Source organism: Tachypleus tridentatus, chromosome 7 (assembly GCF_004210375.1).
Source record: "Tachypleus tridentatus isolate NWPU-2018 chromosome 7, ASM421037v1, whole genome shotgun sequence".
NCBI classification, from domain to species: Eukaryota; Metazoa; Arthropoda; class Merostomata; order Xiphosura; family Limulidae; genus Tachypleus; species Tachypleus tridentatus.
The window spans coordinates 131250694-131276482 of NC_134831.1; the positions used below are offsets into that span (position 1 = coordinate 131250694).

At 33.7% G+C, this 25789-nt stretch overlaps 1 protein-coding gene across 1 annotated transcript; it reads right to left on the reverse strand.

Moving 5' to 3' along the window:
• Positions 1-2446: 2446 nt before the first annotated feature.
• LOC143256611 (synaptotagmin-5-like) lies at positions 2447-25789 on the reverse strand. Its single transcript, XM_076514031.1, has 7 exons — positions 25582-25789; positions 20167-20307; positions 16577-16776; positions 13671-13799; positions 11568-11924; positions 4347-4461; positions 2447-2844 (listed from the first exon to the last, which is right to left on the reverse strand). The coding sequence occupies exons 1-7, from the start codon at positions 25595-25597 to the stop codon at positions 2507-2509; spliced, it is 1296 nt and encodes a 431-aa protein (XP_076370146.1). The 5' UTR covers positions 25598-25789; the 3' UTR covers positions 2447-2506.

Below are 25789 nucleotides of genomic sequence, written 5' to 3' on the forward strand. Positions count from 1 at the left end.
CATAGAAAATACTGAAGCTTACCTGATCTTATATCAATGCTTATCTATTTATTTAAGCCTAATCCAAACATTTAACAGGGTGAACTTCGTGGGATGTTTTTTGGTTTATGTCCGAAGACACCATTAACAGTGAGAATACCTAACTGATCAATATACGTAAATGTACTTATGGTGATGTAAATGCATGTATGTAGGTTGGTATATTTTTTTCAATGGAAAATTTACAAACATAAATAGTTAATATGTGAGTACAGATCTGTCTTGTGTTTGGTGATTAGTCTGGATGTTCCTTGGGACTTCATATTCCATACACTCAATGTCAACAGAATAGTGTTTTGATATATTCAGACAATTCGTTTAAGTATTGAAGAGCCACATTCGAGATTTTATGGGCCCGGTATGGCCAAGCGTGTTAAGGCGTGCGACTCGTAATCTGAGGGTCGCGGGGTCGCATCCCGGTCGCGCCAAACATGCTCGCCCTTTCAGCCGTGGGGGCGTTATAATGTGACGGTTAATCCCACTATTCGTTGGTAAAAGAGTAGCCCAAGAGTTGGCGGTGGGTGGTGATGACTAGCTGCCTTCCCTCTAGTCTTACACTGGTAAATTAGGGACGGCTAGCACAGATAGCCCTCGAGTAGCTTTGTGCGAAATTCCAAAACAAACAAACAAACAATCGAGATATTATGTGTTGCAACTTTAAAACCATATCTCTACAATATAAAGAGTGTAGTTACAGTTTCTGCAGTTGTTTTTTCTTCCGGAAAAACTGAATGATTTTTCACTTTGGTATCAGTTTCCTTGTAGGGCAGAACTGACATCAAACTATTCTTATCTTCATAAACTCTAATGAGTTTATATACTCATCCAAACACCTCTGAAAGTAAGCGGCTCTAGGACTAATTTTAAGCCTAGATCTAAATTGCTTAACATTTCTGATGAGACATTTGAAACAAAAAACATTTTTGCTCTATAAACGATGTATATGTAGTTCTACTATAAAGTCAGACAAAAATATTTGTGCTGTAGAAATTATATACCTGTACATATAAGTTTGTATTAAATATTGACATAATCTATTGATACCTCTGGAATTCCATATTATTTACTAGCGTTTGTAAAAAAAATAAAAAATTCCAGACGTTGGTTACATAGATTTCATTTTTCTTCCATTTCTCTTCGAGGAACTTAGACAAACACAACTGTATTTAAACACAGCACTTGAGTGCAAGTTAATTAAACTAAAAACATCACAAAATTACTTATCAAACATTACCAAGCTCGTTGGACAACTCTACGTGTTTTAGCGAAATTCTAGCTTTCCGTCTTGTTTTAATTTAAGTCTATCCAAACACAAATAAACAAATACATCTTAAACATTTCTTATTACATCTGCTGCCCTAAAGTTTTAACAGCGTAACTAAACTTCTGAACAAATATTTTAGAAAATAAAGTGATCACGTTTGAACAATTTAGAAACTTATATATACATTATATATATTCCAGGAAATAAATTGAAGTACAATTTGTGCTAAAGGAAAAACGTATCTTAGTTAGAGAAGTATCTACAGATGGAGTTCCACACAAAATGGGTGTACATCATCAATCAAATTGTAACATCTTTTCGCAAACGTTATGCATGAAATTAAATTTTAATTTAAACTTTAAAACTACATACAGATACTAAATGTTATAAAATAATATTCAATGTAAACATTATGTTCAATACTGGCCGTTAGTACTAAAATAACGGAAAAGAAGAGCGCTTTTAACTAGTTTTAAATTTTCTACATAACTTGTGGCGATAAATCCGATTCCAAGGAATAAATTAATTAGTTATTTCACAACAGTAATAGTTTTCTCTAAATTCTATGGTTTTAAAATGTAAATCCTAATAAAGTTGTAGAAATTAAACCCAAGGCAATAAAACGAAAATGGTTTCTTTGCAGTAATATTAATTATTATGAAAAAATTAAGGAAGAAATAATTCAGGAGCTTTAATGATCGTAATGAGTTGCCGAAACGTCTACACCTAACAGTTAATAAAATTATTTTTTCAACTGTGAATAAAATTAATCGTTTTCGTTTTGTCGCGAAATAATCTTAACAAATATTTTGCTCAGAATAAAAAATAACTTCAATTCTCAATACACTGAAACAAACATTTCTTTAAAACATAAAAATATGCACACCAAACAAAATGCTAATGATTCTAGTTAAATGTAAATATTTGAAGAGTTTTTAATCTTAACGGCCCATTTTCTAATGTCAATTTACTCATTTATTAACAAAACTTTAAGCTTGATGATACATCGTTCATTTAAGCGACTATGGCATCTGTTTAACGGTGTTATTTGAGTTCGCCCATCTTCATCGTTTAAGTATTTATTGGGTCAAAATAGATCTAATTTTAACAAAAGTATAAAAATTATCTTAGTTTTGTGCAGTTGATTTGGTTTGGTTTGATATGTGTGTTGTTGCTGGGCTTTGTTCATTTGATTTTTTTTTTTTAGTTTAGCGTATGCCATTGAGTCACTTGCTTCCTAAGAGATTGTTTCATGGCTAACCAATGACAGAATGCACTCCCACTAGCACGTGGGCCAATCACAACTTTACCAACGTGATGTTCACGGTTGAAATCTGTGAGTCTGCTTGAAGTCTCGCGAGATGACGTAATTTTTCTATGTGTCACAATCAACACAAACATCACATTCTCTATTTCAGAACTCGGAAGATCAAATGTCAAAGATTCGTTGTATGATGGGCAATCAGATCCATATCGGCAGGTGGTTTTCCTTTTCTTGTAAAGCTTTCCATTATGAAACAGCAGGATCCGAATATAAGGCGCTGGAATATTAAATATTGATAAGTCTGGCAATAGACCGTTGTTTATAATTCATATGTCACAAAAACGTCTGAGCCTAACAGAGAAAACAGTCAATAGAAATAGTATTCATCTTGTTTGATTTTAAAATTGTATACATTTACGTAAAGTTTGACGCACACACACGTAAATTAAAAGCTCCCAGAGATAATTTGTTATTGTGCTAAAAATATAATTATTTTGTCATACAAATATCACGAAACTAATCATTTCTCGGGGAGTTGCTAGCGCATAGTCTGCCTAAACCAATGTGAAAGTGCAGATAGTTAGAAAAGTGAAAACAGGAAGGCGATTAATCCTTTCAACTTTTAACTTTAGACGTAACATATACGTGGTAAGTCTACTTATTCGAAAGTAGAAATGATGGTTAATTTTTAAACTTAGTCAGAGTTTAAAATATCATGGTTGAAAAGAACTATAAGGAATTTTGACATTTAACAGGTCATCAAAATGTGTTGCACTCTTGGTTATACTCGAGAGTCAAAACTCTCATCTTCTCATACTGTTCATCGTGAAAAGTTAGTGTCAATCACAACTATTCTTTAAAAACTTACAGTAAATCTGGATCTTTATTCTTTAAGTTACGTCATATTTTAAAACTTGAATGACAGTGTGATGAATTGCTAACAATTCAGTGCAAAATATCCTGTTTGCAAAATACAGTTTGGAGTAAATATTATTCATGTATTTTTTCCCGATACCTAAAAAATACTTCGCATGGAGCAAACTCTGACGGACATAGTTTGGTATTTGTGTTTTACGACTTTTTATGTTACATTGTAGTTTACACCAACGTATTAAAGCTAGTACACCTTCCCTAACAAGACCAATATTTGTAATAAAGCCAAATAAACATGATATAAAACGGATAATAATTTAAGATTTCATATAAAATGTCAATTATAGTTTACAACTTCAAATTTCTAATCGTGTACTTGGCATATCTTTTGTGTTTGCAATGCCAAAAAACACTAATTTCTAGTAATACAAATATAAAATACCCTTGGTTTAAAATAGCGTTTAGTTCGATACAATGTTATATTTGGATCAGGTGTCATTACAACAGTTACTCATTGATAGATTAAAATTTCAAAAGGAAAGAACAAATATAAATTAGAAATAACGAGACATTCAAAGAAATTATATAAACATACCTGCGAGATATCTTATGTTGCTATGAAAGGTTCGTTTGACAATTTATAATTAATAAGTAATTAATTTCTTATAATTATAGTAAGATTCTCCTTTAAACTTAAATGGAAAGCAACGATAAACTACGAAAGTTCAACATTGTATCAGCAAGCTACAAATCGCAATAAGTCTGCAGGCTTACAGCACTAAAAGTCGGGTTTCGATACTTGCGGTAGGCAGAGCACATATATTTTCTTGTGTAGCTTTATGCCTAACAACAACAACAACAAAAAAATCTACTTTGTAAAGAATATATTAAACACTATCTAATTACCAAAATTTTCCATACTGTCTGATACAACACGAAGATTGTTTCCTTTCACTATAGTAAAAGTCAAGCGTTCGACTGTGGGTAAGAAACTCAAGCCAAACAAAATCTCCCCGTTGCCCTAGAGGAAACAAAGTGTTTAAATTAAACGAATGTTAAATAACATGAAACTGACGTAATATTATTTTGGCGAAAAGGGTGGCGTTGTTTCGTCTTTGTTGTTGTTGTTACCTTTTGAGTAGAATGAAACCAAACTCCCATTCAATTTTACTGGTTCATTTTACCTTCTACAATAGATTAAAATCAATTGTTAACTTTATGTTATTAATTTCATTAGTGTACATTATTGTAATTCTACATAAACTTTCTTTCACAACTCAGCAGTTTGCTTCATATTTCAGTCAATTTTTTTTTTGTTTTTTTTTGCTTAGTAAACTGCTAGCAAACTTCGAACCTGAGCTCTTCGCGCCAACAGCGAAAATCGGGTGATTTATAATCAGTTTTCTCCTTTTAACATCTGTTTATCTATACTTTACTGCATAACCTCAGCAACTGAAAAAGTTTCTCTCCCTTCCCCCAGAATATTTGCACCTACTGTTCTTGTTTAGTAATTACGTTTCTCATCTTCTAAAGATTCACCACACGTACATTTCAACTATAGAATGTAAAAATCGTGTGAGAAGAATGTGCCCTGTTCGTCAACTAATTTATTAGTTTGGGGTAAAGTAATCAAATTAGGCTTCATTTCACACTTTGTAAAAAAATCATCTGGTTAATTTCTGTGTTATTGTGGTTCAAAACTATACCATTTGTTAGATCTCGCACTCTTATTACTATGTAGTTATTATGGAAAATGATTTATTCTTTTTCATCTAAGTTTGGACGCAAAAAAATACACAAAAAAGTCACTGAACTTTAACCTTGTCCAGTACACATTGTACACGGTTAGCCGTGTTTTCTTAGTGGTAAGATAGATCTTGGTGTTGCAAAAAAATCAGCTGTTTTCTGTCGGCGAATTAGATAATGGGTAGAGGCTCTAACACCCTCGTGCGCGGATCACAATATATCAAAGTTTCATTTAAAAGGCGGAGTTGTACACAGACCTGGCGTTTTCGACATCATTTTTTGTTACATGAAGTTTGGTTTGATAACATTGTAGCTTGTAGAGCTTTTGTAAGTTTAGTAACTACTTTTCACAAATTAAACTTTAACTTTTGTGACGATTTACTTTAGTGTTTATATCAAGAAAACTTTGACTTACCATAACTGAGGTTTCTTGCAGGGTTAACATTTCAAAGTAATAGGTGATAGTTTTTAATGTTATTTGAGAAGTTGGATTATATTTCTAGTTTAAACATAACTTTATATTTAATTTACATTTATATTTACTTTAAGTGTAGCTAAGAGGAAGGAGCACTCTGAGATGTGAGAGAACATGTTTAAACATTACTTTATATTTATTTTACATTTATATTTACTTTTAGTGTAGCTGAGAGGAAGAAGCACTCTGAGATGTAACATAACATGTTTAAACGTTACTTTATATTTATTTTACATTTATATTTACTTTTAGTGTACCTAAGAGTGAGGAGCACTCTCAGATTGGAAGAACATGTTCAAACATAACTTTATATTTATTTTACATTTATATTTACTTTTAGTAAAGCTGAGAGTGAGGAGCACTCTGAGATGTGAGAGAACATGTTTAAACATTACATTATATTTATTTTACATTTATATTTACTTTTTGTGTAGCTGAGAGGGAGAAGCACTCTGAGATGGGACAGAACATGTTTAAACATTATATTTATTTTACATTTATATTTACTTGTAGTGTAGCTGACAGAGAGGAACACTCTGAGATGTGACAGAACATGTTTAAACATTACTTTATATTTATTTTACATTTATATTTACTTGTAGTGTAGCTGACAGGGAGGAACACTCTGAGATGTGACAGAACATGTTTAAACATTACTTTATATTTATTTTACATTTATATTTACTTGTAGTGTAGCTGACAGGGAGGAACACTCTGAGATGGGACAGAACATGTTTAAACATTACTTTATATTTATTTTACATTTATATTTACTTGTAGTGTATCTGACAGGGAGGAACACTCTGAGATGGGACAGAACATGTTTAAACATTACTTTATATTTATTTTACATTTATATTTTCTTGTAGTGTAGCTGACAGGGAGGAACACTCTGAGATGTGACAGAACATGTTTAAAATTACTTTATATTTACTTGTAGTGTAGCTGACAGGGAGGAACACTCTGAGATGTGACAGAACATGTTTAAACATTACTTTATATTTATTTTACATTTATATTTTCTTGTAGTGTAGCTGACAGGGAGGAACACTCTGAGATGTGACAGAACATGTTTAAAATTACTTTATATTTTACTTGTAGTGTAGCTGACAGGGAGGAACACTCTGAGATGTGACAGAACATGTTTAAACATTACTTTATATTTATTTTACATTTATATTTTCTTGTAGTGTAGCTGACAGGGAGGAACACTCTGAGATGGGACAGAACATGTTTAAACATTACTTTATAGCTGACAGGGAGGAACACTTGAGATGTGACAGAACATTTTACATTTTATTTTACATTTATATTTACTTTTAGTGTAGCTGACAGGGAGGAACACTCTGAGATGGGACAGAACATGTTTAAACATTACTTTATATTTATTTTACATTTATATTTTCTTGTAGTGTAGCTGACAGGGAGGAACACTCTGAGATGGGACAGAACATGTTTAAACATTACTTTATATTTATTTTACATTTATATTTACTTTTAGTGTAGCTGACAGGGAGAAACACCCTGAGATGGGACAGAACATGTTTAAACATTTATTATATTTATTTTACATTTATATTTTCTTGTAGTGTAGCTGACAGGGAGGAACACTCTGAGATGTGACAGAACATGTTTAAACATTATATTTATTTTACATTTATATTTACTTGCAGTGTAGCTGACAGGGAGGAGCACTCTGAGATGTGACAGAACATGTTTAAAGATTATATTTATTTTACATTTATATTTACTTGTAGTGTAGCTGACAGGGAGGAGCACTCTGAGATGTGACAGAACATGTTTAAACATTACTTTATATTTATTTTACATTTATATTTACTTGTAGTGTAGCTGACAGGGAGGAACACTCTGAGATGTGACAGAACATGTTTAAACATTACTTTATATTTATTTTACATTTATATTTTCTTGTAGTGTAGCTGACAGGGAGGAACACTCTGAGATGTGACAGAACATGTTTAAACATTATATTTATTTTACATTTATATTTACTTTTTGTGTAGCTGAGAGGGAGAAGCACTCTGAGATGGGACAGAACATGTTTAAACATTATATTTATTTTACATTTATATTTACTTGTAGTGTAGCTGACAGGGAGGAACACTCTGAGATGTGACAGAACATGTTTAAACATTACTTTATATTTATTTTACATTTATATTTTCTTGTAGTGTAGCTGACAGGGAGGAACACTCTGAGATGTGACAGAACATGTTTAAACATTACTTTATATTTACTTGTAGTGTAGCTGACAGGGAGGAACACCTGAGATGGGACAGAACATATTTAAACATTACTTTATATTTACTTGTAGTGTAGCTGACAGGGAGGAACACTCTGAGATGGGACAGAACATATTTAAACATTACTTTATATTTACTTGTAGTGTAGCTGACAGGAAGAAACACTCTGAGATGTGACAGAACATGTTTAAACATTACTTTATATTTATTTTACATTTATATTTACTTGTAGTGTAGCTGACAGGGAGGAACACTCTGAGATGTGACAGAACATGTTTAAACATTACTTTATATTTATTTTACATTTATATTTACTTGTAGTGTAGCTGACAGGGAGGAACACTCTGAGATGGGACAGAACATGTTTAAACATTACTTTATATTTATTTTACATTTATATTTTCTTCTAGTGTAGCTGACAGGGAGGAACACTCTGAGATGGGACAGAACATGTTTAAACATTACTTTATATTTATTTTACATTTATATTTTCTTGTAGTGTAGCTGACAAGGAGGAACACTCTGAGATGTGACAGAACATGTTTAAACATTACTTTATATTTACTTGTAGTGTAGCTGACAGGGAGGAACACTCTGAGATGGGACAGAAGATATTTAAATATTACTTTATATTTACTTGTAGTGTAGCTGACAGGGAGGAACACTCTGAGATGGGACAGAACATGTTTAAACATTACTTTATATTTATTTTACATTTATATTTACTTGTAGTGTAGCTGACAGGGAGGAACACTCCTAGATGTGAGAGAACATGTTTAAACATTATATTTATTTACATTTATATTTTCTTGTAGTGTAGCTGACAGGGAGGAACACTCTGAGATGGGACAGAACATGTTTAAACATTACTTTATATTTTATATTTTCTTGTAGTGTAGCTGACAGGGAGGAACACTCTGAGATGGGACAGAACATGTTTAAACATTACTTTATATTTTCTTGTAGTGTAGCTGACAGGGAGGAACACTCTGAGATGGGACAGAACATGTTTAAACATTACTTTATATTTACTTGTAGTGTAGCTGACAGGGAGGAACACTCTGAGATGGGACAGAATATGTTTAAACATTACTTTATATTTTCTTGTAGTGTAGCTGACAGGGAGGAACACTCTGAGATGTGACAGAACATGTTTAAACATTATATTTATTTTACATTTATATTTACTTGTAGTGTAGCTGACAGGGAGGAACACTCTGAGATGGGACAGAACATGTTTAAACATTACTTTATATTTATTTTACATTTATATTTACTTGTAGTGTAGCTGACAGGGAGGAACACTCTGAGATGTGACAGAACATGTTTAAACATTACTTTATATTTATTTTACATTTATATTTACTTGTAGTGTAGCTGACAGGGAGGAACACTCTGAGATGGGACAGAACATGTTTAAACATTACTTTATATTTATTTTACATTTATATTTTCTTGTAGTGTAGCTGACAGGGAGGAACACTCTGAGATGTGACAGAACATGTTTAAACATTACTTTATATTTACTTGTAGTGTAGCTGACAGGGAGGAACACTCTGAGATGGGACAGAACATGTTTAAACATTACTTTATATTTTCTTGTAGTGTAGCTGACAGGGAGGAACACTCTGAGATGGGACAGAACATGTTTAAACATTACTTTATATTTTCTTGTAGTGTAGCTGACAGGGAGAAACACTCTGAGATGGGACAGAACATGTTTAAACATTACTTTATATTTACTTGTAGTGTAGCTGACAGGGAGGAACACTCTGAGATGGGACAGAATATGTTTAAACATTACTTTATATTTTACATTTATATTTTCTTGTAGTGTAGCTGACAGGGAGGAACACTCTGAGATGGGACAGAACATGTTTAAAAACATTACTTTATATTTTCTTGTAGTGTAGCTGACAGGGAGGAACACTCTGAGATGGGACAGAACATGTTTAAACATTACTTTATATTTTATATTTTTTGTAGTGTAGCTGACAGGGAGGAACACTCTGAGATTGACAGAACATGTTTAAACATTACTTTATATTTACTTGTAGTGTAGCTGACAGGGAGGAACACTCTGAGATGGGACAGAATATGTTTAAACATTACTTTATATTTTCTTGTAGTGTAGCTGACAGGGAGGAACACTCTGAGATGGGACAGAACATGTTTAAACATTACTTTATATTTACTTGTAGTGTAGCTGACATGGAGGAACACTCTGAGATGTGAGAGAAATTAAAGGTTTTCTCATTTTACTTTTCCTAGTTCTACCGATTTACGATAAACTTCCATCCTAGTGTTTTGTTTTATTTCCTTTGTTGCTTGTAGTAAATATTTTTTATTTGTTTAGAGTGTTTTAGTTCTGCTCGTCAAAGGTCGGAAAAAACACAACGTGCCCTGAGTAAACACTACATGCACCGATAAAACAGAATACGTACTGAGAAAACACTACATGCACCGATAAAACACAATACTTACTGAGAAAACACAACATGCACCGATAAAACACAATACGTACTGAGATAACACAACATGCGCTCTGTGTCTCCATAGTTTCTGAACCATCAATTACCGAAATATTTAGAGTAAAATCTACGAACCAAAGAATAGCACTTCATTAAACTGATCCAAAACAACCTCATTCATGTCACATTAAGGATTTTAAAAGTTGTATCAAGTTGGACCAAAGTTTGTTGCTGATGTTTAGTTGTGTGTTATTACAAGCTTTATTACACTAGACCAAAGTTTTTTACTCATGTTTAGTTGTGTGTTATTACAAGTTTTATTACACTAAACCAATATTTGTTGCTCATGTTTAGTTGTGTGTTATTACAAGCTTTATTACATTAGACCAAAGTTTGTTGCTGATGTTTAGTTGTGTGTTATTACAAGCTTTATTACACTAGACCAAAGTTTTTTACTCATGTTTAGTTGTGTGTTATTACAAGCTTTATTACACTAGACCAATATTTGTTGCTCATGTTTAGTTGTGTGTTATTACAAGCTTTATTACACTAGACCAAAGTTTGTTGCTCATGTTTAGTTGTGTGTTATTACAAGCCTTATTACACTAGACCAAAGTTTTTTACTCATGTTTAGTTGTGTGTTATTACAAGCTTTATTACACTAGACCAATATTTGTTGCTCATGTTTAGGTGTGTGTTATTACAAGCTTTATTACACTAGACCAAAGTTTGTTGCTGATGTTTAGTTGTGTGGTATTACAAGTTTTATTACACTAGACCAAAGTTTTTTACTCATGTTTAGTTGTGTGTTATTACAAGTTTTATTACACTAGACCAAAGTTTTTTACTCATGTTTAGTTGTGCGTTATTACAAGTTTTATTACACTAGACCAATATTTGTTGCTGATGTTTAGTTTTGTGTTATTACAAGTTTTATTACACTGGACCAACATTTGTTGCTGATGTTTAGTTGTGTGTTATTACAAGTTGAATGATTATGCTTAACGTTTCTTCAATTCAATTCATAGCAGAGTTTACTGTTATTTAGTGTGTGTGTGTGTGTTAGACGGTTATAATGATGGTGTTTTATTATATCCTCCAAGCTACTTATTTGTGTACTTTTTTCAAAACACAGAATTAAACAAATACATTGTGTTTAACCGATAAATACCTGTTGTGGTTCTAGTAGATCTAACACGTGTATTTGTTCTCCGCTGTGATCCGCCAGGTGGAGGTTCCCTATCGGTACTGAGATTTCTCCAAGGTTCGTATCATTCATAATTTTTTCATCGTCAAACACAGCAATTTTAACAATACTGTCTTCCAACTTGGCCTTGGGAATAGTCACAACCACTGTTTCTTCAAATAAAGGATGTTGTGATTTTCTTTTTGTGCTGGTTCGGTACTCAAAAATCGGCACGAAAAAACCCCTTTTACTTCGCTTTCGCCCTCTGTTTTCGAAAAGCTGAACTACTAAATATGGATCGATAATTCCACCATATAATCGAGGCGGCAATGCTTGAGCTTCCTGAAGCAATCAGAAACAAACATCTTGTTTAAATGTTGATTTAAAGTTTGAACTTAGATCTCATTTGTTAGATTAAAATAGATAGAATGCCTCTACACAGAAGTATTTATGAATGGAGTGAAATAATGACTGACAAAACCTCAGTACTATGAGAACTGTGCAGATAAAGACATTTTCGTGAACAAACATTTTTCCACTATTTGTAGAAAGTGTTTCAGAAGCACCAGCTATCATATACGATAAATAGCTCTAGAGCATATTTATCTAAGAGTTTCAGGTTAATTAAATACGCATTTGCACTTCAGACGAAATAAAATAAAAATAATAATTGTTTGTTTGTTTTAGAATTTCGCGCAAAGCTACACGAGGGCTTTCTGCGCTAGCCGTCCCTAATTTTGCAGTGTAAGGTTAGAGGAAAGGTAGCTATCCATATAACACACTGAAAATTCACTTTCCATCTTTCTTATACTGACTGGAGAAAAAGTATTTATGATGCATCAGTGTCCCATAACGTTTTGGAAAACCTGTTGTTATCATCTGAGTAAAATTGTACTGTTCAAACCTTGTACTGGTTTGTAGAACAACTTTTTAATTCCAATAATAATTAAAAGCATCAATTGCTTGTTCGTTTTGGAATTTCTCGCAAAGCTACGCGAGGGTTATCTGCGTTAGCCGTCCCTAATTTAGCACTGTAAGAGTAGAGGGGAAGGCAGCTAATCATCACCACCCATCGCCAACTCTTGAGTTATTGTTTTAGCCAATGAATAATGGGATTGATCGTTGCATTACCACGAATGAAATGGCGGGGATGTTTCCTGGGACATGGATTCGAACCCGCGACCTACACATTACGAGTCGAGTGCCTTGACCACCTGGCCATAATAATAATAATAGTAAGAGAGGTCTATGTAAAGATAATGTATATGTTACTATTATCTTTCTTGAACGTTAGAGGTGTCTATAATTACACTTAATTAATTCACTCAAAAAGCCCCCCAGTGGCTCAGCGGTATGTCTGCGGAATTTCAACGCTAAAATCCGTGTTTCGATACCCGTGGTGGGCAGAGCACAGATATCCCATTGTGTAGCTTTGTGCTTAAATCAAAAAACAACAACAATTCACTCAAGATATGCGAAAATAATATGAATTAATATTATGCAAATAGGTTTTTATGGCGCTTGGCGTGTGTCACATTTTCATAAAATCATTTGAGCTTATTACAGCTCACTTTATTAAAGTATGACAGATATGAACGTCTGTAACCATAGCCATAAGTAAGATCAGATATACTTCATTTATATTCTCTTTTTCTCAGAATATCTGTTTACAAAGTTCATTTCGTTTACCATTTGATCCAATGTATTAAGATAGGATTTTGAATGCAATATTGTTCTATTATTGTTATTATTTCACTGTTCAGATTAATCAATTACACGTTAAATTGGATAACGTCTTTGTTATTACTGTTTAGTTGTATGTTATTACAAGGTGTATTAGACTGGTCCACATCATTGTTGCTGCTGTTTCATTGGTTATTACTGTGTCCCGACAGCCGAGCCTGTCCTATCTTATAGAAGGTGTGACTCAATCTACTGTGACACTAAATTTATAATAACACACAAAACTAAGCAAACTTTCCGACACCAACATCATTACTAGAGTTGTTAGTTTTAAGAAACTACAATGACAGTAATTTTTTGCTGGTACTTTGCTTTAGAATTTTTGTCAATAGTTTTTCCACTCACCTTTAAATAGATGATAAGCTGTCCAGTGGTCTCATTTTCTCGTTCTCTGTAAGTCACTGACAAAGATACTTGACCACAAGTATTGTCCACATTTCGGTTTGCAACTGAAATATCCGATGAACACTTGCTCTGAAAAGCAACGATCTAATTAATTTAGAACAATGGCACACCCTTATTAGTAGCAAAGTGATACCTACATATAAAGTCTATAATCTAAAAGACAAGATATTATCTTCGCCACTGATATGTTCTTTTTGCGTTTGTTCTTATTACGGTGTGTGAAGTCCTATCCTCAGCGTAAGTCTTCTTTTGAATTTCACAAATTATAATTTTTCTTTTAATACTTGATATGTTACATATTATAATTTATCTCGGAACAGCCTCCAATTTATTATGTGACGCATTGTGATTTCGAGTAGCCTAAAATTGAGTTGAATTGTAATTCAGATTTAGAAATTAATTTGAATGTCAATATGTATCAACTTTATTATATTTGTCAATAGGATTGATACACGTGGTTTTCTTTCTTAATACAAATGTATTTTAACATATAATTTATAATAACAGTCCATATAAATAGTTATTCCGATCGGAAACTTCCTTGAAATCTTATCAAGGGCTCACGACGAGCGGATTAATTTCGAGTTGATATCAGTACAGTTCACGTAACGGGAAGCTCGTAGTTTTTTACCGCCGATGTTATATAGTGCCTTCATAAAAATACTAACGTCTAATGCTAATTCATTAAAGTTAAACTGTTTGTAATGTTTGAAATCTAAACGTTTCTAGTCAAATATCTATAGTTTCCACATTAATAAGCGTTAATCACAGTTATAGCTTTCAAGGTTTGTAGGGTACTAACTGCAGCAAACCGACAGTATATACTCCCCATGTCGCAATGGCAACCTTTTATAATCATTAGGCGTGATTCTGGAAATTTCAGCTAAGGCAACAATACTGATATTTATATACATTGTTGATTCTTACACTCGAGAATCTTCCACAACTTTAGTGAATAGGCGAGAATTTCGCAATACGCATTGAACAGATTAAAGTACGTGCATTTATAAATATATATTTAACTAAAACAAACATGCATATTAAAGTAAAGATATAATAATAAATCCGTTACAGATTTCATTCACTTTGTGAAAATCGTGTGAAAGTGACCTTGCTGGGTATTGATTTGTTATATCAATGATATATATTTCAAACAGGTATAAGGACAGAACTTCGAAAAATTATAGTGGTTTGTGACTTAAGCATTACTCTGTATTTTCTCAAGATATTTTAATAAGTGTCATTAGAGAAACATCACATTAAATGCATGTATAGTTTTAAATTTCGCACAAAGCTACTCGAGGGCTAGCAGTGTTAGACTAGAGGGAAGGCAGCTAGTCATCACCACCCACCGCCAACTTCTGGGCTACTCTTTTCCAACGAATAATGGGATTAACCGTAACATTATAACGTCCTCACAGCTGAAAGGGCGAGCATGTTTGGTGCGACTAAGATTCGAACCCGCGACCCTCAGATTACGAGTCGAACGCCTTAACACGCTTGGCCATGCCGTGCAAATGGATGTATAGAGTTTCTGGATTGTTATTATTATTTTATGAAATATATTCAAGGAAAAAAATGGAAAACAGACAACGGTTTCATTGTCATTGCTGGAAGGACTCGAGAAGAAGCATATTTTATTTCCTTTATTATGAAATCAAAATAATATTAATAATAAACAGCTGAACCCGTGCGAGTTCTGATGTTCCTGATGTTTAATAGTCATACTTCTGGAATATTAAACACTTTCTTAAATCTTTACCTGCGACTTAATTGGTTAATAGTGGCTTAAATACATTCACGTATAATACATAGTTTTATTTACGTTTTTATCTATGTGTTAGTAAATAGGAGCTCTGATAACAATTAGGGTTAAGACGTAACTCCCTTCTTTATACTTTCAGATTCCAATGACGTTATATGTTATATCAGTAGGAGACATCACAGACATTCCTTTGGATATTTATAAATGTATTATTGTTATTGTTCAACACTTGAAACTTAGTAGTCTTTTGGAATAACAAAAATAATATTATAATTTAATTAACAGGGCATTGCTGCCAATGTCGAACTGTGTACCTGTCTTAATTAAAAGGAAACAAATATTGTCTATACATACGGTTAAAAATATGTAAACTGGCCTTTATAATTCACGATAAGTATAAATGTCTTGTTGGTAACAGTAATAATAGTGTTTATGGTCCGACAAAACAAAATAATACCAACTATGTCTATGGTTAACACTAAATAATTTAGTCCTAATTTAGCACTAAATTTGTCACTTTAAATTAACGATAAAGCTATTACCTAGCATGAGTGATATCGATGTAGTCGGTTAACAATGAATATTACAATACAGTGATTAACAGTAAAGACGTATTTTCTATAGTTAAAAATAAAAGTTACTATTCCTGCTAAATATTGATGACGTTTCTTTCCCTAATGGCCCAGCATGGCCAGGTGGGTTAAGGCGTTCGACTCGTAATCTGAGGATCGCGTGTTCGAATCCCGGTCGCACTAAACATGCTCGCCATTTCAGCCGTGGGGCGTTATATTGTAACAGTCAATTCCACTATTTATTGGCAAAAGAGTAGACCAAATGTTGACGGTGGGTGGTGGTGACTAGCTTCCTTCCCTCTAGTCTTACACTGCTAAATTAGGGACGGCTATTGCAGATAGCCCTCGTGTAGCTTTGTGCGAAATTCAAAAAACAAACAAACTCCTTTGCCCACATTTGTCAAATTGTATTCTTGACAATCTGTCTTTCTGTAAAACTCTGTCCTTCCTCCTAAATATACATCTGTAATTATTTATCCACAAACATTTTTGTTCATCCTGTAACTTACATAAAAAGATAAAGTGTCGTCACCACGACTGCTAGTTGACATGCTACTGTACGTAGATTTCTCGGTGTATTTCTTACTTCCTAGACCGAGTAGTTCGTCATCAGAGGATCGGCCATTTTGAGAACCATAATGTGGGACCATTATTAATTTGAAGCATGTAATCTCTTCCTTTTCTTCAGAGTCTTGTTGCTTCTTTTGGTCTGAAAAACAATTTAAATATTATCATGTTATTTTGTGTGCGTGTTATTTTCTTAGTACTCTTTTCCAGTTCCAGGTTTTCCAGTATCGTTTCAGATCTAAATAACATTCAAACAAACAGAAGGTCGTTATGGAAAACTAAAGCTACACTTTTTTTTATTATAAGAGTATAACCTCTATGATACGTACATAATGTACATAATATATTACAATCTCTATTAAGTACTGCAGTTCTCTACAGTAGGGGTCATTGAGAAACAAAATAGCGGCCATAAAATCCACCGTTTAAAATCACCTTTTAAATATTTGAATATTAACGACTATTTCACAGTACTGGGTGAGTAAAATTAAAGTTTTGTGTACTTATAAAGTTGCCTTAGTCTCAAAACATATGTTTATGGAGTGAATCCAAGTATCACTATTTCAATACATTTTCATCTTAAGCAAGTAGGTTACTTTTTCCAGACATGTGTACAGAACAAATGACGAATCTTGTCGTTCTAATTCTTTCACGGAACTAATCCGTCCTGGACCCCAGTGATTCCTTTCTTATACGGAAAGCGATAGTAGTAGTATATACGAATATATATAAAACGGACAATTAGATACTTTGGGAATGTGGTTAGATTTCAGGGAGGCCCGGCATGGCCAATCGTGTTATGGCGTGCGACTCGTAATCTGAGGGTCGCGGGTTCGCATCTCCGTCGTGCCAAACATGCTCGCCCTTTCAACCGTGGGGGCGTTATAATGTTACGGTCAATCCCACTATTCGTTGGTAAAAGAGTACCACAAGAGTTGGTGGTGGACGGTGATGACTAGCTGCCTTCCCTCTAGGCTTACACTGATAAATTAGGGACGACTAGCACAGATAGCCCTCGAGTAGCTTTGTGCGAAATCAAAACAAACAAACAAAAAAATTCAGGATAGATTGGTAGAGCTCCTGATGAGTAATAAAATCGAACCGGGTATACTCGTCCCTTACGATTGATATTGCTGGTGTACAAAAACATAACTAACACAAAGGAAACAAATAAGTATAATAACTTATTTTATTTTATAAAGACAAGTAGGGATAAATATATATGTAACCTACCTATTTATTGTAACATAGAAAGTTTTAATGCCACAATAAAACTACAAAAACTGAGATACTTAAAATAAATAAAAAATTATCCCTCCCATTTAACCCACAGTGGCTCAGCAGTATGTTTGCGGACTTATGATATTAAAACCCGGGTTTCGATACCTGTGGGGTGCAGAGCACAGATAGCCAATTGTGTAGCTTTGTCTTTAATTGAACAACAACCTAACAAATTATCCCTACTTTGGCTCGAATATTAAGAAGCAGAAATAAGATATTTTATGTTTTGTTTGTTTCTTTGTTTTTGAATTTTGCATAAAGCTACTCGAGAGTTATCTGTGCTAGCCGTCCCTAATTTAGCAGTGTAAGACTAGAAGAAAGGCAGCTAGTCATCACCTCCCACCGTCAACTCTTGGGCTACTCTTTTACCAACGAATAGTGGGATTGACCGTCACATTATAACACCCCACGGCTGAAAGGGCGAGCATGTTTGGCGCGACGGGGATGCAAACCCGCGACCCTCAGATTACGAGTCGTACGCCTTAACACGCTTGGCCATGCCGGGCCCTAAACTCATGTAACGTTAATTCTTACCTCATATAGGGATGATGTAAATAGAATCCTTATTGTCTTATTTGAATTCTTTGTGAACATTTAGTTTTTTTTTCTTAAATGTTTTTCTTTCCTTGTAACAACTATTTTGTATTTTTTAAACATAAAAAACACGTTTTCATAGATAACATTACTAAGACTTCCTGTATAGGAACGTTTGTACAAAACATAACTTTCTGACTCATGCTTTCGTCCACGTGAACACACTCAGTTTTACATTTATAATTTCCTGTTTATAAATGAAAGGTTGTGCAGACATTGAACACAATCATAAGGAGTGGACAAAAAAGTGCCCCCTAGAAAATGATGTTAATTTCTTATATATTTTATCAGATAACAGGAAAAGTGTAAAACTATATGTTTTTATAATGTACTCGACGATATTTGTTCATATACAATCTCAACTTTTAATATTAACACTGGCTTTCATAAATTTTCTAAATCCTACTCTTGAAGCTCTGAGGCAAGAGGTTCACATTACCCTAATGTTAAAATAAATAAATAAATTGTGCACTTCACTTTGGGAGAGTAAGTGTCTTATTTTAAGAGTGGCAATGAAATTCTATTATTAAACTTGTTTAGCCGTGAGAGTGTCAAATGTGACGATCAATCCCACTTTTCATTGATAAAGAGTAGCCCAAGAGTTGGCTATCCATGATGTTGACTAATTGCTGTCTCTCTAGTCTTTGACCATTGATGACCAGGTAGTTAGGGCGTTTGCTCGCAACCTGCAGGTCTTGTGTTAGAATCCCCATCTCAACAAACATGCTCGCTCTTTCAACTGCAACTGTGAAGGCGTTATGAGACAGCTAATCTCACTATTCGTTTGTAAAAGAGTAGTCCAAGAGTTGGCAGTGACTGGTGATGACTAGTTCTCTTCCCTCTAGTCTCTCAATGCTAAATTAGAGACGGCTGGCGCAGATGGTCCTCGTGTATATTCTTTGCGCAAAATTCAAAACAAGACAGAAATGAAGTTCGAAATCGCACCGTTTACTTCACGACACAAAATCACGTGAGAGCTACTCCGACATTATTGCAAGATTAATGACACCCAAAATAATTATTATAATAAGAAAAATAAGATAGTCAGTGAGATACAAAATTAACAAAAAACGTAGCAAATGCGGGACTAAGAAACATCATATGTTGTACAACTCAGAGCATCCCGCTGTATAATATAACAAAATGCTCTGCCGATCTGTCTTGCTAATATTTTTCTTCACATGAACTTAACATTTGTTCATCCACGTCGTGTTATAGCTTAAAATGCTAAAATGAAACAGTCTTCCGGGTTTTCTTCCCTCAGTTTCCTTATATGGTACACTTTTCCAGATTACTTTATTCGTGTTTTAAATAGAAATACATTATCCCAAGTATTTCTCCCGCTTATTTTCATTTGTATCCTGTATGTATAAGATGAAAAATACAATATAATGTTCTTCCAGATTCCTAAATCCATATTTTACTGAATGTAGAAATGTTAGAAGAAACAGACCTCGTTGGTTTTTAAGAACCCTCCCAGTGGCGCAGCATTATGTCTGCGAACTCACACCGCTAGAAACCGGGCTTCAATACCCTTGATAAGCAGGGAAAAGATAGCTTATTATGAACCTACATATATGCTTAATTCCAATCAATCAGTGGTTCTTAAGAACTTACCTTTATTTCAAGAACCCCAAAGGATTCAGTGGTTCCTTACCTTTGTTATTCTTCCCATGTATACAGGCATAGATCCAGCACACGGGGGTTACTACACACACAGTGACCAGAATCGTTACTGCTAAAATCCCCAAACAGACGGCGATAATCAGTAGTTTCTCAGGATCAGACAATCCTCTTTCTTTAAAAAAATAACAATATAAAAATTGTCGTAATGCAAATATTAATAAATTAAAATTATTTGACAAAATTTGCACGTCTTTTCATTACGAAGTGCGAAAAAAAAATCTTCTACAATAAATCTGCAGGTATTTATGTTACATTGTTGAAATCCATTATTTATATATCGAAATTAAATCAAGTTAAAATACTACACAAAATTCCTGTACAAGGTTCTTCGAAATGCAATTAATTAGAAGGCAATGTCCCATGATCCAATGTAAAGATCATATAAATACATTTTATATCGTTCGAAAATGAACATATCTTTCAGTATGCCCAAAATATCGCAAAACGTAACAGGTATTAAATAAAATTCCTCCTTACTAGAGTAGTTATTTTATTCACAAATTTGGCTTATAATGCTAAAAATTGGGTTTCGATACTCGTGATTGCCACAACACAGAGAACCCCTTGTGTAGTTTTGCGCATAGCAACAAATAAACGATAACCACAATTCATAAGAAATATAATAATTAATCAAATTATTATTATGACGTGTCTTCAAATAAGTGAAGAAAGTATCTGAAAGGTGGTTAAAGCACTTGTTTAGTAATCTGAGGGTTCTGCGTTCGAATCCCCGTCACACCAAACATGCTCGCCCTGTGGGTGCGTTATAATGTGATGATCAATCCCACTATTCCTTGGTAAAAGAGTAGCCCAAGAGTTGGCGGTGGGTGCTGATAACTAGTTACCTTCCCTCTAGTCTTTGTTTGTTTGTTTGTTTTAGAATCTCGCAGAAAGCTACTCCAGGGCTATCTGTGCTAGCCGTCCCTAATTTAGTAGTGTAAGACTAGAGGGAAGGCAGCTAGTCACCACCACCCACCGCCAACTCCTGGGCTACTCTTTTACCAACGAATAGTGGGATTGACCGTAACTTTATAACGTCCCCACGGCTGAAAGGGCGAGCATGTTTGGCGCGATGGGGATGCGAACCCGCGACCCTCAGATTACGAGTCGCACGCCTTAACACGCTTGGCCATGCCGGGCCCCTTCTAGTCTTACACTGTGAAATTAGGGACGGCTAGCGCAGATAGCTCTCGTGTAGCTTTGCGCGAAATCGAAACCAAAACTCATCATGTTCTTTTAATAATTTTTATAAATTATAATAACCCTATCTATTTTGGACTGTATTTTGAACAAGACACATTTTGACATGTTAATTCGGTCTCAAATATTATAAGATTTATTTTTGTAAATGTATATTTATAACGATGTGCTCTGAGCATAACAACCTATGATGAAGTCTCTAGAAACAGAAATTTTGTTGCAGGACTATTATTATACAGTGAGGCTTCAAAATCGTTTTATTATATTGTACCTAACCTGTGTTTATGCTCTGATGTTATTTCAATGTTCATTTGCTGCAATACAAGTCAGTGAGTTGTGATTAAAGCACAAATATACATATCTAATATGAGAAAATAAATTTCAAAACCACTTTTCATTTTTTATCTCCTAGTAGACATTGGTTCCATTTTGATGTAACAACACGTTTTTTTCCGCCTGTATTGAAAACGTTATTGATGGTTTTAGGACGGAGCATTTAGTTCTTTCTTAAATTATCGTATAACACACATGACTATTATTTTTTATCTACTCTTTGTGTTTTCACTAACAAGCGTACAGTAAAAATAAACATTGCTTACTTTTACATGTTATAAAACTAAATGTAATAATAGGAATAATAAAACATGAAGCTATAAGAATCAAGTAATATATAAATACCAGTATCAGTGTTCGATATGTTATTAATGGCTATCAGCTTTGCACGAGATCCAAAACAAACAAACTGATAAATATCAACAGTACAATTCTTTCTGTTTAACAGACTTACGAACAGAATTACCATGAAAAAACTAAATTACTAAATTATCTCGGATGTCATGTAATATTATAAGCATTTACAAAACACACATCGCACTATCATCCATTTTACTTTTCCTGATAAAGTATTACCTGATGCTTTCAAATCGAGAGACTGGAATATTTGAGGGAAAATAAAAAGAAAAAAAAAAAAAACATATGGACAGAAATTAATTTTTAGTTTTCACTTATATATTTAAATATGTTAATATAACAAGTATTTGTTAATTAAAAAACAGGAGACCTGAGAGAGATTAGTTGTAATATAAGAGAAATATAAGTGGCTCAGCGGTATGTCTGCGGACTTACAACGCTAAACACCGGGTTTCGATACCCGTGATGGGCAGAGCACATATAGCCCATTGTGTAGCTTTGTGCTTAATTCAAAACAACAACAATAAGAGAAACAGATAACACTTTGTACTGCAGTGTGACGTAGATTGGATATTTTCAAACGTTTTTCTACGTGTAGGTTTAATTAAAAATATCGAAAAATGTTTGAAAATATTCAATACACATCAGACTTTAGTACAAAATATTTTCTATCATATATTGTGTCTAGATTTAATTAATGGAAACAAAACATATTATTACTTAAAAGAGTTACGTATAAACCTATACTTATGACTTATAGGTTGATCCACTGACAAATCAATCTAGGTTGTGAAATTAATAAATAAAGAGAAGTTAAAAAGCGATAGGAGAGGGAATTATTGGTTACCCCAAGACAATGGGTGTGGATACTATTGTAAGAAACATGTTTTTCTTTTGTTTTTTTTAATTTCGCACAAACCTACTCGAGGCTATCTGTGCCAGCCGTCCCTCATTTAGTAATGTAAGACCAGAGGGAAGGCAGCTAGTCATCACCACCTACCGCCAACTCTTTGGCTACCCTTTTACCAACGAATAGTTTGATTGACCGTAACATTATAATGCCCCCACGATTGAAAGGGCGAGCATGTTTGGCGCTTAACCCACCTGGCCGTGTCGGGCCTGTAAGAAACATACCATAAGATTCGAATAAAATGTCAATCAAACATTCATAATCGATGTTGAATTGTTCTTTTGGGTTTATCGATATGGTTTTTACGGAGGTACTTTATAAACCGATAAAAGTTTAGTATATTACTTAATACAACTTAGTTACCACCTATGGTGTAAGTGTAGGTCCTTTTACTAATTCCTGTGTTTTAAGCCTCAGAACGTCACCGTCACAACGAACCTCTAAATTCGAAATTATTCAATGAAATATTCTGCTCCATTCGTTTTAATTGACTTAGTTTGAGAAATATTTGCAATAGAACCGACTATGTATGTATCACAGTTGTTTTAAACAGATATTTTAAACTGTTCTTGTACCCCCATCCCTTCCTTCCCCTGTAACAGCAGTACGTCTGCAGCCTTGCAGTACTAAAAATCGGGTCTTCACAATCGTGGTAAGCAGGGCATAGGTAACCAGTTGTGTGGCTTTGTGGTTGATACAAAACAACTACTCTTGTGATATAGAGGGCACCAGGGTGTATCTTGGAAGAATTTTGAACACAATTGTCCTTTTCACACGTAAAAAGGAAGTAAATTAGGTTCGTATAAATTGGTGAAACTTTAATAAAGTACTCAACGTGTAAAGAAATATTATAACTTTCATCAGAGTCGTTATGTAGTGCTTAATTACAAAGATGTGAGTTACAAAAGGATGGGTAAAACGTTATATTTGGGATACTATTATGTAAGAATCAAAAACAAACACGTAAATGAGTAACACAACATAAAAACAGAAACTGTTGACTTTAAGTTAAAGTCAATATCATTATATTAAGTCAAGCATGTTTAAGGTGAAAGGCAGTGGAATATACTGAGGGCTTTTTAACATTAATATATTAAATCGTATGGACGTTATGTACATATATATGTGTGTGTGAGTGTATGTGCGTGTTTTATTTAAACAGTGCACGTCGTTTGACAGGTGTTCGACACAGTGATACTCCTACAGATAAAACTATAGGTGTAGCACTGGTACAAAATCGTTAGCCAATTCGTTACTTCCTGGATGTTACTATTAAATACAAAGGAAAGTTAAAATGTTTTGAAATGGTAAAACACATAACCAATTCTAAGTTTATAAACAAAAAACATTCTTTAACTTCGATTATATCACTTAAGGCCTTATTTTAAACAAAGGTCTTTTAGAGTTAAGGGCACTTGACTCCCAGTCTGAGGGTAGCGAGTTCAAATCCCTCTTTTATATGGTTGCTGAATTAACTTGTTCAAAAACAAGAAAACTATTAAAGAAACAATGTTATAATCAAATATTCCTGTTTCTTTAATCCTGTTTAGTAACTATTGTTATAGAAACCAGCAGGAGGACTTAAATATTAAAAAGAGGACAAGGAACTGTCAATCAGATTCAGCCGAGCACCTGCACAAAGCATTTTTAAAAAAAATCCTAAAATATATTAAACCAACACACAGTTAAACACACGCATACACCATACACACGCCCACACAATACAATTCATATATCATGATCTCTTCTGAGGTCCGCCATAGTTAGGTGGTTAAGGCTCTCGACCCGTAATTTGAGGGTCGTGGGTTCTAATCTCCATCACACCAAACATGCTCGCTCTTTTCTTCCGTGAGGGCGTTATAAGTGATGGTCAATCTCACTATTCGACAGCAAAAAAAGTAGCCCAAGAACTGGCAGCGAGTGATGATGACTAGCTGCCTTCGCTCTAGTCTTACGCTGCTGATATAGGGATGGCTAGCGCAGATAACCATCACGTAACTTTGCGCGAAATTCAAAAACAAACAAACAATTTCCTTCGATGTTATAGTCGAAATTATGCGAGAGTTAAAGCGGACTTAATTCGTTTTTTTTCTATTAATTTTTTGGTTGTTTTTTTTATGGTTAGAGTTACTTTGGAGTGAATAATGTGAAACGTAATGGAACTCGTTTAAATGTGGTTCAACGTGTATGTGTGTGTTTAGCCTTTAATTATATTTTCACACATTTATTGGATAACACAGGCCAAAGACCAACTTAAGGACTTTCTACAAGCTGTCATTGCTGAACGGTCACATACACAATTTTGCTTTGGTACCATAAAATTAAATTTTCAAATAAAGTGCTTCGAAACAAACACTAGAAATAAATACACCGACGTTTTCTATCTGTAAACACGTGTGCGTATCCGTATACGCATTGTTGTATAAAATCGACTAGATTCTATTTGAGTTTTGAAATAAATAAACACACGTATTTACTTATTAGTATATTATATGTTGATCAATACAATTACCAGTGTTATATATACACATATTAAAAGTAATGTATTTAAATGAACTGTTATATAATACTTACAAATTTGCTTACCTTGTGTTTCATACATAATCTAAAGGTTGAGGTTTACGCAACAAAGGCCAATACTGAAGATAAGACAAAATATGTGTGAATAAAGTATCACGTCTTAGAACTTTATCAAAGGGTTTTATAGGACACATTCTATGAAGACTCTAAAAATATACTGTAGTACATGCATTGTTCTTTCAGTAATGTAGCTTAAAGAGACGAAAACTTACGT

Bases quoted from the DNA above. Each gene is read 5' to 3' on its own strand.
- LOC143256611 (XM_076514031.1), bottom strand. The intron at 13,800-16,576 runs GTAAGTTACAGG...GTTGCTTTTCAG, and splicing joins ACGACACTTTATCTTTTTAT to AGCAAGTGTTCATCGGATAT. The intron at 11,925-13,670 runs GTGAGTGGAAAA...TGATTGCTTCAG, and splicing joins AGCTTATCATCTATTTAAAG to GAAGCTCAAGCATTGCCGCC.